Source organism: Thermoascus crustaceus (assembly GCF_041956765.1).
Source record: "Thermoascus crustaceus strain CBS 181.67 unplaced genomic scaffold VTN00scaffold_5, whole genome shotgun sequence".
Taxonomy (NCBI): Eukaryota; Fungi; Ascomycota; class Eurotiomycetes; order Eurotiales; family Thermoascaceae; genus Thermoascus; species Thermoascus crustaceus.
Genome location: NW_027192531.1, coordinates 945,404 through 960,510, shown reverse-complemented (window position 1 = coordinate 960,510; position 15,107 = coordinate 945,404). Strand labels below are relative to the sequence as shown.

The 15,107-nt window shown below is 52.1% G+C and overlaps 4 protein-coding genes across 4 annotated transcripts; 1 reads left to right on the top strand and 3 right to left on the bottom strand.

The window, feature by feature from the left end:
• Positions 1–1,003: 1,003 nt before the first annotated feature.
• On the bottom strand, positions 1,004–6,063 carry VTN00DRAFT_7900 (uncharacterized protein; the record flags this gene model as incomplete). The annotated part of the gene is made up of 2 exons (XM_069434695.1): positions 1,004–1,627; positions 1,684–6,063. 2 exons carry the CDS (start codon positions 6,061–6,063, stop codon positions 1,004–1,006), a joined length of 5,004 nt encoding a protein of 1,667 aa, XP_069286166.1.
• A 1,060-nt stretch (positions 6,064–7,123) lies between these two features.
• Positions 7,124–7,630, top strand: VTN00DRAFT_7899 (uncharacterized protein; the record flags this gene model as incomplete). The annotated part of the gene is made up of 1 exon (XM_069434692.1): positions 7,124–7,630. The coding sequence occupies one exon, from the start codon at positions 7,124–7,126 to the stop codon at positions 7,628–7,630; it is 507 nt and encodes a 168-aa protein (XP_069286165.1).
• Positions 7,631–11,288: 3,658 nt separating this feature from the next.
• VTN00DRAFT_7898 (60S ribosomal protein uL11) lies at positions 11,289–12,047 on the bottom strand (the record flags this gene model as incomplete). The annotated part of the gene is made up of 5 exons (XM_069434691.1): positions 11,289–11,302; positions 11,358–11,682; positions 11,756–11,876; positions 11,951–11,984; positions 12,044–12,047. The coding sequence occupies 5 exons, from the start codon at positions 12,045–12,047 to the stop codon at positions 11,289–11,291; spliced, it is 498 nt and encodes a 165-aa protein (XP_069286164.1).
• Positions 12,048–12,458: 411 nt separating this feature from the next.
• On the bottom strand, positions 12,459–15,101 carry VTN00DRAFT_7897 (uncharacterized protein; the record flags this gene model as incomplete). The annotated part of the gene is made up of 7 exons (XM_069434690.1): positions 12,459–12,483; positions 12,544–12,737; positions 12,790–13,887; positions 13,936–14,415; positions 14,477–14,771; positions 14,827–14,957; positions 15,009–15,101. The coding sequence occupies 7 exons, from the start codon at positions 15,099–15,101 to the stop codon at positions 12,459–12,461; spliced, it is 2,316 nt and encodes a 771-aa protein (XP_069286163.1).
• Positions 15,102–15,107: the final 6 nt, after the last annotated feature.

Genomic DNA, 15,107 nt, shown 5'->3' with positions numbered 1-15,107 from the left:
AACAACAACTGTACGCAGCAAAGATGACAAAATCATGGCGCAATGGGCATGGGCAAAGTTCACGGCAGCCTTGCCTGGCCTCTTTTCCTTTCCCTCTAATAGAAAACGGGACTCATAGCAAATGCAAGCAACAATATGGTCGTACACAACCAAAGTATGCGAGAAACAACAGTGTCGAGTCGGCATTGCCCAGGTCGTTAGAAAAGAAAATTCATAATACACTACCCACACACAACATATACCGATCTGGTCATCAAGTTTTGTTAACATGCTCAGCCACCCCAACTCCTTGAACTCCAATTGGCCCAAGTAAAATGCCAATGTTCTCCTCTTCTTCCCTTCATCGAGCCTATAAATGCAAGAACAGGACAGGACACAACTACCGGTTCTATTGGTCCCGGCCAGGTCACCAAGAAAGACATGCACCAACAAGATGAAGATGCAGGCTTCGTGTTGGATAAAAAAGTTGCTCCGCATCTACCCCCAAAAGCGTTCATTTCTTTGAATGTATGCAGATCGAGATCGACCAACCCATTGCTCCCAGGTTTGCAGAACCCTGTGCGTGCCTGGTCTCCAAAACAATAAAAGAATACATGACAACATAACGCCTGGCTGTGTAGCCCCCAATCAATTTTCCTGGTGTCCAGATAGTCTCAGTCATCGACCTACCAAGTGGATAGGCTGACTAGTCCCAATAGAATGCCCGAATGCTAAAAGCATACTGACAGCATACTGAGATGTTCACATCCATCGACCGATACCTTGATACCTTCCAACGCCTTAACTTGCTAACAACAGGAACAGTCAAAGACCAACAACATTACAAACAAGCATAATGACAAAGCGAGATCAAGGCTGGAAGTAAAGTGCGACAATGTCCTTCATCCGTATGGACACAGAATAGGGATATAAGGGGATGACAAAAGAACAGGCAAAAGAGTAAATGAACTAAAACAAAACAAGAAAGAGAAAAATCCAAGGGTATATATCCATCGTCACATCATCATAGCCAGACATCTCCTTCTTCTCCCTTAACCCATCTCTTCCAAACCTCTTCATACGCTTCTTCCAAGTCATTGACCCACCGCCTCGTGTCAAATAGCTTGCTCTCCCATCTGTTTGTGAACAGAATTCTTCTGAGCTCAGCTAGCCTTCCCTTTGCTCTGCCATCAGGTCCATATTTCATGTCAAGACCTAGGCGTATGGCTTTGTTCTCGTAGTCCTCATCTGAAGAGGCTATCAGATCAGCCCTAGCCTGTCGGCCAACTTCACCGCCTGGCAGGGCACTAGTAAGGATACTTGATGCCATGCGGGAACACATCTTGTATTTATACCGTGGGTAAGTAAGAATCGGCGTTCCGCTCCACAGAACATCGGCAGCAGTTGTGTGGGCATTGCATTCAGGCGTATCGAGGAAAAGATCGCAAATCTTGGCACGGGAGATATGCATGTTCTTAGGAGCAACATCGGTGAAGATAATCCGAGAGGCGATCTCTTCCCCAGCCCAAGCAACTGCCGTTTGCCTGAGATTCTGCTCACCGAGATCCGGGAAACGAAGTAGCCAAAGGACTGCATTCGGAATGCGTGCGAGGATACGCAGCCAAGTACGGAAAGTAGTGGGTTCAATCTGGGAAGCTGTCAGTTACCGATCAGATGATGTACTGGAGCAGGTGCTCGACTTACCTTATAGAGCTGATTGAAGTTGCCAAGAATTATGGTATCATCGCTGAGGTGTGGGAACAGCTCTTTCCGCATCTGCCATCGCCGCTGTTGCTCTTGATCCCAAGTCAAGGGAGGATCTTTCGAGTCTGGCGCACTCTGTCGGTGATCACAGCAGAAGAAAGTGTCGCGGGTAAAGACTATTCTTTCCCCATAGACCCAGTCTTCAAGCTCTTCTCCGTGATCCTCCTCGAGGAGCCTGTCCTCTATCCGAGTGTTGCGCCTCCAAGGGCTTAGAGTCTCCGGGGGGATCGAGATCTGGTCGGCAAGGATATAATCCGACCATTCCGCACCTAGAGTTCCCGCGAAGCCCATAAAGGACATGTGAATCGGAGCGGGTCTTGCAGCAAAGACTTCATTGCGAGCCCCTCGAGTGTAACCGTTCAGATTGACTAGGATATGGATTCCGTCCTTCACGATTTGCTCCACGAGACGATCAACGGACCAAGTGCTTGCATCGTAGAAGACGGGCGCCTCACGCTCAATTTGGCGACGATGGACAGAGTTGTCGCTTGGAGTTGTAGCATAGCAGTAGGCCTTCACTCGAGATGGGTTGTGCATGCCAAAGACCGATTGCATCAGATGGGCAAGAGGGTGGTTATTGAAATCGGATGAGACATAGCCAACCCTCAGGTAGGGGTTCGGCGGGGATGGCGGCTTGTAGACAGTGCTAGGAAGCCACGGGGAGCGAAGCGTAGAGCAGGATATGCGCAGTCCATTCCGCTGCGAGATATGACGGACCTGTTTAGCAGAAAGCGGGCAAGTGAATGTGTGGAAAGGCAGCACGGTCGGTGCATTAGGCGGCGTAAGTCCGGCCGGGAGCTGTGGCCTTCTGTACTTCGTAAGAGGATACTCTTTTCCGTACACATATCGATCCTGGTACCACTGCCACATAATTGACCTTATGGCACGCTCGACAAGCCGAACCAGCCTCGATCCTTCCCACTTCTGGCCCGACCATGCCTGGAGCAAGGCAGCCAGGGACCCTCTCTTACCCGTGCTCAAGAACCTGTCATTCCCGGTTGCGACACTAAGCTGCGCGCATAATTGCTCTATCATGGATGCCGTTAGCAGGCCACGGCCCCACGTTTCGCCATCCCTGAGCTGCCTATCCACGATCTCGACAACACGCTTCATCCAGCCGGAACTTGTTCCAGTTCCATGGGCATCGCGGAGCATCCCTTGCTCGTCGACGTGCCATCTGTCTTGGAAGCCATACCCATTGGCGATCCCACCGCGGCCGCCCCAGTTGCAGACTGAATTCAATGCGTTTGCCAAACCGCACACCGCTTCCGCGAAATCCGGATTGACTCTCACGGCTCTCTTGTAGTACCCAATGGCATCATTAATGCGACCAGAATCCTTGACCGCGTTTGCCAGGTTCGCCAAAGCGATATCGAAGTTGTTATCACACTGGACGGCTTGTTCGTACATTCTGATCGCTGCCTGAAGCTGACCGATATCCTTGAGAAGACTGCCAAGGTTAGTGTAAAGGTGAGCATGCCGTGAATCGAGATTCAACCCATAATTGTAATAAGCCAATGCCAGGGAAATTCCGCTGCCTGGAACGACGCCAGGAACTTCAGGGTGCTGAATTTCACCAGAAGCGCGGGGCTTGACAGGACCGTTTTGCTGGATGCCTGCAAGCAAAATGCCCACGTTGTTAGCTGTGGATGGACTCGGCTGAAGAGACAGAGATAGATAGTAGAGTGCCAATATATCCCGAACACCGGATGGTGCTTTGGCAACGCCAGGAGCGGAGATGTTAGACATTCCATCCTGGTAAATCTTGGCCAGTGAGAGCAAGGAGTTACTAGTCGTCGATATAGCTGCCTTCTTCGCAAGACCTTCCTGGACGTACTGGAATCCCGGAAGATTGCCATAAGGGGGAAATACAAGTTTCGCGGTCTGCAGTGCTTTTTCTGGGTAGAGGAGAACGGCTGCTTGGGGATCTTGCTGCTCATACAAGGGCGGATAGCCGCTACGGGACCCATCGCTGAAGGCTGCGAGAATCTGTTTGATCAGACTCTGAATACCGTGTCGCCTCCGACCAGCTGCAATGAGGATAGCATCTTCGAACGCGGCAGCGGCTCCTGCGTTGTCACCAAGAGCATAGAGCATGTTCCCTTTGGCGTGGATAAGGGCAAGCATTCTACCGTTGTCGGACCCGGGAATGGCATAACCACTTGATCCGAAACCAGCAGCGCTTGCATCGGTCGAGCCGTAACCGAAACCCGCAGAACGCTCGGGATCGGCATCGTAGTCGAACGTCGCTTTATCATACGAACCCATATCGGAAACGCTTGAAGTTCCGCTCTCTGCATCGCTTTCCGGCTCGCTCGCATGCTCGTCTGTCTTGAAATAGTCTCCATTCTTTTGAACGCGAAGCGAGTTCTCCACATATTCAATGATATTGACTGCTTCCTTCCCGCGATGGTTGCTGCAGAGGAGCCCGATAAGATGTTCAACCGCTTCGAAGTAACTAGGTCGTAATTTCACAGCAAGGAGCCAATGCTGCAATGCCTCTTCGCGGCGATCAAGCGCAAGAAGAGTGGCAGCAAGATTCGAAATAGCCTCAACGTGCGTTCCATCCTTGGCAATTATTCTCGAGTACCACCTCATGGCTTTGTGATAATCACCCAAACCATAGGCCAAGCAGCCTCCCAAGAGCATTCCATCGATCCATTCCCAGCCACTTTCACTGCAAAGGTGAGAGAGCATCTCCAGAGCAGATACTGCACTCGCCATCGTCGAGACTTCGTTATTCTGCATAGGCGTTGTCAACCTGGAGACAGCAGCTCCCGACATTCTTCGAAGGGTACGGTATCCGTCAATTGCTTGAGGGTCGGGAACTCCATTGTGATGGACCTGGCCCAGGGCGGGATGTCCGTTGGGTCGGTGGAAGGCGCCCGCGGCAGCCTGTGCATGCTGGGCATGCATGTCATACTGCGCAGGAGGATAGCTATTATGCCGTTGCACATCCACACCATTAGACTGAGAGAAATCGACACCCGGTTGACGAGGAGGCTTTGGGTAAATGCTTGGTTTCGAGAGCTGGCGGGCTTGACCATCAGCAGTGGCCTTCGAGGCGCTGTTTCTTCGAGCTTGATGGAGAGACGCCAGAAGGTCCACATAAACACTATGGGCCCATGAGAGGACTTTCTCCTTGAATTCAACATTTTCTGCACGGGAATTGGACCCCGCAGCCAGGTTCTGGAAGTTGTGGCCAGCCTGGGGTTTAGACCAGTCCAGCGTCTCGCTCCCAGAATGGTGTGGTGGGACACTGGAACCTGCTTTGGATGCGCGAACGTGATATGGTAATGCATGCTGATCGTGAAGGGTGTCAATTGAATTCTGCTGAGAGTGGCGAGGGGGGAAATTGTTCTGCAAAACAGGTTCTGGATTAACGACCCCAGACGGGGTTTGATTCCAAGAGAAGCCGGGAGTGGGGAGGTTAGAGTTGGGAATAGATGCCTGACCGAACGAGGATTGTTGCACATCGTAAAAGGGAGGAGGATTCTGGCCTGCCTGATTTGTGAACGGTGATGCGGGGTAGAAGCGCGAGTCGCGGAAGGCCGCTGGACGATATGGTATGTACGCTCCATCCGGCCAATACGGACCATATGGAGCGGTCCCAGCGGGCGCGGTTGGACCAAGACATTGCTGAAGCGTCGCAGGCAGGACAGTCGGAATGGACGGGCCATTCTGCAAATAATATCGCTGAGACGGCTGCATCGGCAAGGTCTGATTCAATACCGAGTCTATTCCGGGAGGGTAGTTCAAGGAGCGAATCCAACTTGTCCCATTCCCTCCCTGGAGGGAGTCACCGGGCAATCCATTGTTCCCGCTCGAGTCATGCTTGTATGTCGGTGGAAAGTTCAGACTCTGGGAAGATGACGACTGATCAACGACTGTCTGCCAAGTATCCAACGGCAGACCTGTCTGAGGAGACAGGGTCTGGCCGGACTCGAGGGAGGAGACCAGGATGTGCTTGGTGGCAGGTGGTTGAACAGCTCTATCTCCGGGAGTCCCGTCGTAGCCAGCCGCGAGAGTTCCATTTGGCGTTTTCCTCCTCAGGGCGTGCTCTGCCGTATTCGTCGGCCTGGCATGGCTGGAGTTGACCACGTGAGCGTCAAGACGCTGAACAGGGTGGGGGAATTGCAATCGTGTTCGAGGGACATTCTGATTCTGATATGCGGTTTTATTAGGATCATTGCGAAGGAGCGAAGCTTGCAAGGCTGCGTCACCCACATCGTAGGGAGGGTTTGGGGTATCGTAAATCAGTTGGCGATCGAGGTGACGATGTGGGTGGAATTGTGGCGGGTGAGCAACTGTTGGCAACATCTTGAATGTCTTGTCTTGTGACCCTCCTCCACTGTTCCCGGGGGAGCAGCAAGATGGACCAGGATCAAACACGGCCACAGCCAGCTAAGTCGAGACAGGTCAAGAAAGTCAACACAGACGTGAAGAGTTGGCTATTGATGGACTGTTCATCGACAAGCAACCCTCTTGAAGCGCTTTCTGCACCTCATCATGGCACGGAGCGGCTCACCAAATGCTGAAGACAAAGCCGCAGCTGCTGACATTCACCTGTTCATCATGTAGTTGAGCCGTGATGCTGTGGCCAGGCGGCGCTTCGAGGGAGCCGGGAGTGCCAAGTTTCAACCACGATGGCTTCCAGAAGGCACAGGCGTGGTGTTCGATGGCCTGGGGAAGGCGGTTATGCAAGGGAGAGAAAGGGATGGAGAGTCGGGTTAGCTTTTACAGCGCACACCGATGCAGGTGCCCGGGGGAGCACGGCCGGCGGAGGATGGAACTTGAAGAAGAAAGGGAAGCGGTAAACAGGAAAATGACGGGGCGCGCCGGTCGACAGAATCTGCAAGGTCAGCGGGGAAGGACGAGCAAAGCAGCTGCGGTGAAGCAGCGCAACGAGTGGTGATTCGGAAGTGTTGAGAGGGGGGATTCAGCGAGACGACGTGCAGCAGGAGGGACCGTTTGGAGTTTCAGGTGGGCGTGGGCGGAGTGGAGAGTGGCAGGGCAGGGGAAGGAAGCGGACGGCGTTATGGACCACAGCGCGGCGGCAATGAGAGAGGAGGAATGACAGGCTGAAGTCGTTCGACTGCAGGAGAGAATGTCAAGCAAGCCACCCCACAGATGAAAGAATCACAGGGAATAAAAAGCTCTAGATCGGATGCCCCGAGCGGACGGCCCAGATATGGAGCTCCAAAGAAGGTCATGAAGTAGGCTGTGGGCGGCGTGGGTGGGACCTGCGCGAGGGCCTAGACGATGAGACGCTCCAGCCCTGATTCTTGTGGCTTGCCCGCGAGCAAGCCCTATGATGGCGAGTTGGATACTTTCGATGGATAGACGGCAGCACACAGGGCGACAGACCAACGCCGCAGCCATGCGGCAACGGTGCTCTGGCATCGCACGTTCTCCTTGTCGAGGTTTGCGGCAAGGCAGAGAAGCAAACAGAAAGGTGATGGAATGGAATCTACGGAGTCGAGATCTCCGTGCCATGGCTCGATCCAACGGTTGGGATGGACGAGAGACTGGGGCTCTACCGCCCGGGCATCTACGTAGAGCGTCGCCAGTGGACACGGCGCCAGGACCCGGCAGCCGTGGCGCAAACGCGGAAGACGATCTGGCACCTTCTGTGGGCGCGGTGGGGGCCCTCACGCAGCCCCTGGCCGCCTTCTGCAGCCCTTCTCATGCAGTAAGCGTCGCCCGGCCGCCCGCCCAGCCGTGCCATTGGTCCCGATGCCCTGCGCCCCGCCCGCTGCGCCGTGGCCGGCGGTGGAAACGGTCGAACCCAAGCTCCGCCAGGCCCCAACTCGCCCCAGCCTCGCTGCGCGAACCGCCCGCCGGTGGGCGCTCGCCAGCTAATCGGCGTCCTCGCGCCGTCATATAGACAAGGGTTTCAGCAGGATCATCGATGTCATTTGGATGATCGCCATGGAAAAAACCCGCCTCGACGTTCAGGGCTGCTCCGCGGTCTGTCACGACGGATCCTGTAGAATCGTGGAATCGCTCAGAGGGCAGGAAAGACAATCGTTCAGAGTTCACATAGTTCCCCTCGTTTAGGACCAGCGTTGCACAGGGCGCAGGGAAAGGGCTGCAGATCCAAGGCTACTTGCAGATCGTGGGTGCCGCCGTTCTGCCAGAGCTCTTTGTTCCTTCTTATTCGCATCCGGGAACTCCATATCAAGAACGGCTGAACCGTTGCCCAGTCTCAGCAGGTTGCGCGCGGACTGGATCTGAAACCCGAAAAAAAAATTCCAACCTCAACGTTTTGCTCACCGTTCGATGATTCGAGGCATTTCTTGCGTATGAAAAGAGGGACGAGCTTCTACAGCCCACACCGCGTGGCACGCAGTCGAAGGTATCCGGATCGCTTCTCCATATAGCGGCTCAACGGGGCAGTGATCGACCCTGCTAACTGATGCCCTGTACCCGCTGCGTGACCTCTAGGTTTCCGCCAAAGTCTGGGGCATGCATCATCATCATCATATGGGATTGAGTACATGCCATCTGTCAAGTTATCTTGCTCGTCACACTGTCAGATTTGCGGAGAGCATCTTGTCCTGTATGTGCTAATGAAGCAACTAATGTACCACCAGAGAATTAGAAATCCTCCATCAGTAATAGTATGGTCCACCTTTCATTCTTTTTCTCCATTCTTCATCTTCCCCGGTGCATTCTCTTAAGGACGTAAAGATGTACTCCGTACCTAATAATATGTACAAGGTACTTCTGTCCATACGTATCTACTGCAAGTCGGCGCACTTCCGCCCGTCTTGACTCAAACTGAGACCTGCAGCCACGGGTGATACGACAGAAGAGTTACTCAAACGGTTTATCCCAGGTGATGAACTTGAACATATGACATCAATCACCAGCCACGTATGTGGGATCCCCATGCTCCTCTCTCCCCACAGTTTGAACTTCGGGAGATTAGGACTTTACAAACCAACCATCCCAGTCCCTGTTGCCTGACAATGCGGGATGATCTTCAAAGTCCACCTGAGAAAAATCTGATTTATTTTCCATCCTCCCACCCCCCCTCCAAGGATCCTCAACATATAATCCCAGTACATATGATGCTGCGAGCGACCATGGACTGGTTCTGCTGATCATCCCCTTCCCTCCCCTCCCCCTGTCCCCCGACTGGACTCCCCGGAGCACGTTTCCTACTCGCTCTGGGAAGTACTGCAGCCTGCAGTGCTGCACTGCACTGCACTGCGCTGCGCTGCACGACACGCCTTCCCCCGGTCTCGTCAGCTCGATAACCGGCCTGAGAGGAGCCGTAGGCCATTGATTTGCAGCGCCCAGCCCGTCGGAGGGTAATAGTAATCCGTAGTGTCGGTCCCGTGGCTGTTTCTACTCCACTGATACACCTTCTATGAGGCGCGCTTCGTTGCCGAGTCATCAGTGGATGTCGGGGTTGGTATTCTTGTTACACTTGGACGCCTTAGGGGATGGTATATCTGTATGGTTATGTTTTTTGATGCTCCGATGCGACTATCAAAGGTAACTCTTCTCCCGAGGCAAAGGTGACGAGAACGAGAGAGAAGAATGAGGGTATACACACTGACTAGCAATCTGGAGAGAAGTACCAAAACGTTAGATATCTACCTGAGAAAAGAGCAATGTGGAGGGTACATCTATACTACTTTTCCAATCCTCCACTCCAACCGTAGTCACCTAAAAAAAAGTACTGTCTCTCCTATCCAGACTACTTGGAAAAAAGATCTAGTGCACTATAATTATCCCCCTCCCATGTCCATGGACTTAGGTACATCCAACAGACATCTCCCGAAAAGCCGCAAGCCGCGTGATGTAACCATGCCGCTCCGGAACCCTGCAGCTACTACCTACCACTACTCCCGAGCGGTACTGTAGACCGGGTGCCGGTGCTCAGATCGTGTCCGTGACCGCTACTACAGTAACTAAGTAAGTTAGTTAGTTAACGACCTAAGAGTGCTTACAAAGCAATGCGGTCTTGCTGTAAGTTATGGATTAGACAGAGTTAAGGCCGGGAAGGGCAAAAAAGTCTCGTATGCATGGCATCTATCTGCAGACAAGCTGGCCTGCCTGCCTGACCGACCGCTCGGATCCTTCCGGCTGGCTGGCTCTGTCGAACATCCCCTGCTAGCCAGCATACCTAAGGTACTTACCCATGGCACTAGGTATGTGGACAGTGACCAACCGATAAGGTTGGTTAGGTACCAGTCTTGTGATGGATGGATGGGTGTACGGGTTTAGGCAGATTGCTCTAGATAAGTACTTTTCTATCTATCTGTTCGAGGTTGGGCCGTGTGTTGGGAACTATTGCATGTATTAAGGTTGTATACAAGCCAGCCAACGCGGATCAGGTGAAGGTAAATTCTCATGGTAGTGATGATAGTTATATTAGGTACTTGACTCAGAACCAGAAGGAAGGAATGTCTTCCTGTCGTTTGTATGATATATATTCTAGGCACCTGTATATATATTATTATCATAGATTGGACCTAATCAATATATAACCACAGCAGCCAACCGTCCGATCTGACCCCAAGAAGCTGGCCTTGCCAAGTACACGTACAATAAAAAACTTGACCTGACCTGACGTTCCAAGACGAAACTCACACGGGGTCATCACTTAGTATCAAAAGATGCGGAGAACGGAGCCGACCGCTGTTTCAAGCTCCATCTACCTAAAACAGCAAAACTGCGGACCGTTGAGAACGTGGGTGGGGCCGTCCCGTCCTCGAAAGCAGAAAATTTCTGCTGTGGCTTAAAGTAGTGCTATTAGGCGTTAAAGGATAATAATAGTCTAATATAGGAGCCAGGCTGCGGTTCTTGGCAGGATCTAAAGTCGTCGGATGTCTGAGGTGAAGTTCTGTGCACATGGCTACGATGACGCGATTAGGAAAGGATACGAAGATTTAACGGTCTTTGAAGGACTTTATTGTGACAGAATAACGCACAAATAGAAGGTTTTGTATTGACTAATAGGTCTATGGATAGCATCTACGGTCAATTCCAGGCGATACTGGTGAAGTTATGTCGACCCGGATGATGGACCACTGTATCCACGTAAGGAAGAACAAGAAGACAAAATGCTCTTCCCTGAGAATACCGCGGTGAGTAGTGGGTCTGGTTGATCTTCTTTGCACCAAAATAAGCCTATACCATGTAGCATAAGAGCCAATCGCGCCTTGGAAGACGGGAAAGGCCGGTAAGGGCCAGAGTGTTGGCAAAGGTCGGGAAATTGTCTCTCCCCTGGGATTCGGACAGCATGGCAATTGGTTTCTGTTCCTGTGCCCGTATGATTCGGTTCGCTATGGAACAGCGGTCGAACTTTGGACGGCGGACATGGGTATTGAAGGAGTCGGAAGATGGAAATGATCGAAGACAAACCATTAAGTATATGAAAGCGTAAGTGTTACAAGGAATTGAAAAGGTCATGTCTCATAAATGCCTTTTTTTTTTCAAAGCTGTCATTATTTTCATGCCTAGCACAGGAAAACAATTCAACTGCGCGTTAAACAAGTAAAATGACCGCTCACATTTGGCAGAGCAATTTACTCGGAAGGAACTGGGAGTTTGTTAGATACAAGATCAACTCAAAAAGGTATGCAGTTTTGACTTACTGTCAATCTCGCCAGCCTTGATGTCGTCACTGACATCCTTGGGGCTGCGGCCGTCAACCTGGCAGCCGACGGAGAACGCGGTACCCAGGATCTCCAGGACAGTTCCCTTCAGCTCCTTGGCCAGGGAGCGAGGGCGCATGGTGCGAGCAATCTCAATGATGTCATCCAGAGGGATAGACTTGGTGTGCTTGATGTTCTTCTCCTTCTTCCTGTCACGTGGGGGCTCCTTGAGGGCCTTGATGACGAGGGAAGAGGCCGAAGGGACAACCGAGATCTGAGCTTGACGGTTCTGGATGGTGAGCTTGACAGTCACACGGAGACCTTTCTGTAAGCGAGAAAAAAGTCTGCGTCAGTTCCAGTGTCCTTTGATGAGCACATTGATAATCGCAATTTCTTACCCAGTCACCAGTCGACTTGGCGATATCTTCACCAATCTTCTTGGGAGACAGACCGAGAGGACCGATCTTGGGGGCCAGAGCAGACTGGGCTCCGACTTCACCACCGGTCACCCTCAGGTGGCTGCAAGGAAGGTCGTTAGTATCGCAAGCGAATCTGCGCGAACGCAGCTCAGGGAAATTGGAATGCACACTTACATGATCTTCACCTCATTGGGGTCGAACTTTGGAGCTACCCAAGAGGTAAAATGTTAGCCGCCAGGTGAGGCCATCCAAGGAGATGATACTTACGCATGGCGAGTGCGAAAGGTCGTCAATCGTCCTTGGAGATTTGCTGAGGTGGTGGTTGTCGAGAGGAGAGTGCCCCGGGATTGCGAAAAGTTTAGTAGTAGTTGGGCGGAGGCTAAGGTTAAGCGAGTTATGGAAATCGGTTAGGGTTCGAACCCCATAGGGTCACGTGATTAAATCGGGCAGGCTCGAGACCGTGGAATTTCCACACTGTCTACAGATCTAGTACAGTATTGGATTTTGAATAGGAGTAAGCAGGTATTGAATGTGTGAATGAAATTTGAAATGGTATCAATCATTCAACCTAATATATTGCTAGTATGAGAAACGAGAAGCTCCCGCTAAAGATACACACGACTAGAACGTAGGACTTCTAAGGCGTCCTTTTCTTGAGATTACCGCCATTACCTCGTCATATTTAGCTGGTACCCGACACGGCAAGCCTGGATTAGAGTATTAGCAAAGCAATTCAACTCATGAGCCAGAAGGCAGGGTCAACTCACTTCATCAAGTGTTCCATAAAGGTCTGAAGCGAAACATCGTCCGTGAAGATGGTCTGCGAAGTCACGCCAGCACCATATCCTCCGGTCGAATGAGTAGTGGATGGGTTGAGCTTAGAGAGCAGGAAACGCGCCTGGGAACCGCCAGCATCGCATACAATGAAGCGTGGAAGTGGGAAACGATCCGCGATGAGCTCCTGGTACCGATGTCAGCTAAATTGCACAACCTGAAAGGCATAGTTAACATACCCTGGCATCTTCCTTTGGCTGTTCGAGTACAGCCCTGAAGTTCTCGTAGCCTTCCTGATCCTGGTATCCTGCCTTTCTCCACTCTGCCATAGTCTCTCCGTGGAAGATAAGGATATGGAAAAAGGTATCCAGAAGGAGGATGTGAGTGGGTTGGATAGAAGCGGAGTCCAGAAGGACTGGTTGGCTTCCCTCCTGCTCCAGGGAGTAGGAGTCAAGGGTAGGCTGTATCATGATAAGAGAGTCCCCAACATCTTCATGGTTAAGGACGTGTCGGTAGAACGCCGTTTCGTCAGGCGAGTTGTTGAAGACTTGCAAAAACTGGCTTCTTCGGAGATGGAACATGAACTGCGGGTACAGTGTGAAGTTCTTCTCCAGGCGGAATGACGATGGGTCATCTTTCCGGTAGTCTGCGAAACGAGAGCAAAGCCTGATGAGCATTCGATCGACCCATCTGAGCACGTCAGGGCCGTCATCCACCTCAGCCTTGAAGACCGCGATTCTTGCCATTAGAACAGCCGCAGCTTCCTGGTCAAAGGACTGCGCGAGTGTCGGATCGCCAGCTGGGCCACTCAGGTTGCGTGCAACAGTCGTAACTCTGAGATGATACTGTCCAGAAGAGTGCTGGTAATACGTCAAGAACTGCATCATTCCCCTCTGAGGACCCTGTTGCATGGGTGCAGGGCCGCCCTGGTTCGCGATTTCGAAATATATACCGTAGCTCGATGAGGGGTCAATTCCGCACATCTTCCAGGCGCACGTGTTGCCGATACCACACTCTGTCTCCCCGACGGAACTTGACTTCTTGTTCAGGGATACCGCATGGCCAATCAAACCTGTAACCTTAAGCTCCTTAGTGGTAAGGACCTCGAGAGAGGCGTTGAATCCCATCAAAAGGTTGTCATTTCCGTCCTTGTCGAAGACTCTGACAAATGACTGCTTAAATTGGGACGACGTGAAGCTGTCGGTAAGGAGCATGTGGCCACCAGTGTAGTTGGCCAAGTTCTTCATCTCCAAGAGACCAACTTGGTCAAGGCAGCCCGCAAAGATGTCGACCACGTGTCCATTGTGGGAAGCTCGTTTAGCAAGGTTATCGTAGAACTAGCCTTGTCAGTCACTAAACCGCACTGAATCCAATGATCGGCTTACCTTAACAGCCTTCTTGTAGTATTTGATGTTGTCCCGGTCAATGTCATGGTGGGAACGGATAGGTTCCTTCAATTCCGGTCCAACAACCAGACCTGGACCCTCAGTTGCAGGTCCACTGGTGAAGAGCATGATGCGTCCACCAGCGTTCTGGAAGGACGTCTCGAGTAACCCAACAGCAACGCTGAGAGCAACACCGGTACACCTCAACGCTCTCTTGTCATTCGCAACAGGCCACGGGTCGCGCTGCAGCTGCTCGAGCACGTTGGTAATCTGGAATTCGGCTTGCTGGACAGGAAGAAGGAATCGCGCCGCCGGGCCCATAGGTGGTGGTGGGCGGACAGGTTGCTGGGGCATATTTTGACGCAGGCCGGGAGCAAGGAGACCAAGCATCTCCTGAACCTGTTTCGCAGCATAGTCCTTGTTTCCTCTGAACACATATGACTTAGCACACTCTGTGTAGCCGAGTTCGTGGACTTGAGCCTAAACGCTGTCAGCGCGCTTTCTTTGTGAGGAACAAAAGCTATAGCTCAAGAGCTCGTACCATCGTGCCATATGTGATCAAACCGACCAGCGCATTTGGTGGCAGCAGAGACAGGCTCATAATCAGCGAGTCCTTCAAGGCCTTGAGGCTGTCCTCATCCTGGCAAGTATCCACAACATATAAGAAGATCGGGGGAGCGGGGGCAGGACGCGCCAGCTGGTATTCGATCGTTGTGCTTAGAGGATGAAGCTCAGGAGGTATCGTGCTTTCCGTGATATCTTTGTAGTGAGGGGGAAGCGGATTGCGCATAAGACAAAAGGGGCATATCCAGATTCGAGCCCGGACATCAACGTTGCTTCAGCACGTTAGTCAAGCTTTGGACCTCCATAAGATTCACGCGACAGACATACGCGTAAGGATTAAGAACCGCCTTGCAAGGCGCTTTGCAGGTGACAGGTTCATACTGAAGCAAAGGAGAATCAGGCTTCTCCTTCAGTGGCGTGTAGACGGCTCCGATGGGGACAACTAGGCGGGATGCTTCCTGCGCAACGTTTAGCAGATGACGCGCACGAAATAAGAAGGATATACAGACCATGCGAGAGCTGGGGAAAGTGTTCCAGCTTAACCTGATGCCATCGCGATCCTCCACATCGCTCCATTGGTCCTTCAGCGCCTCGTAATCCATCTTGCC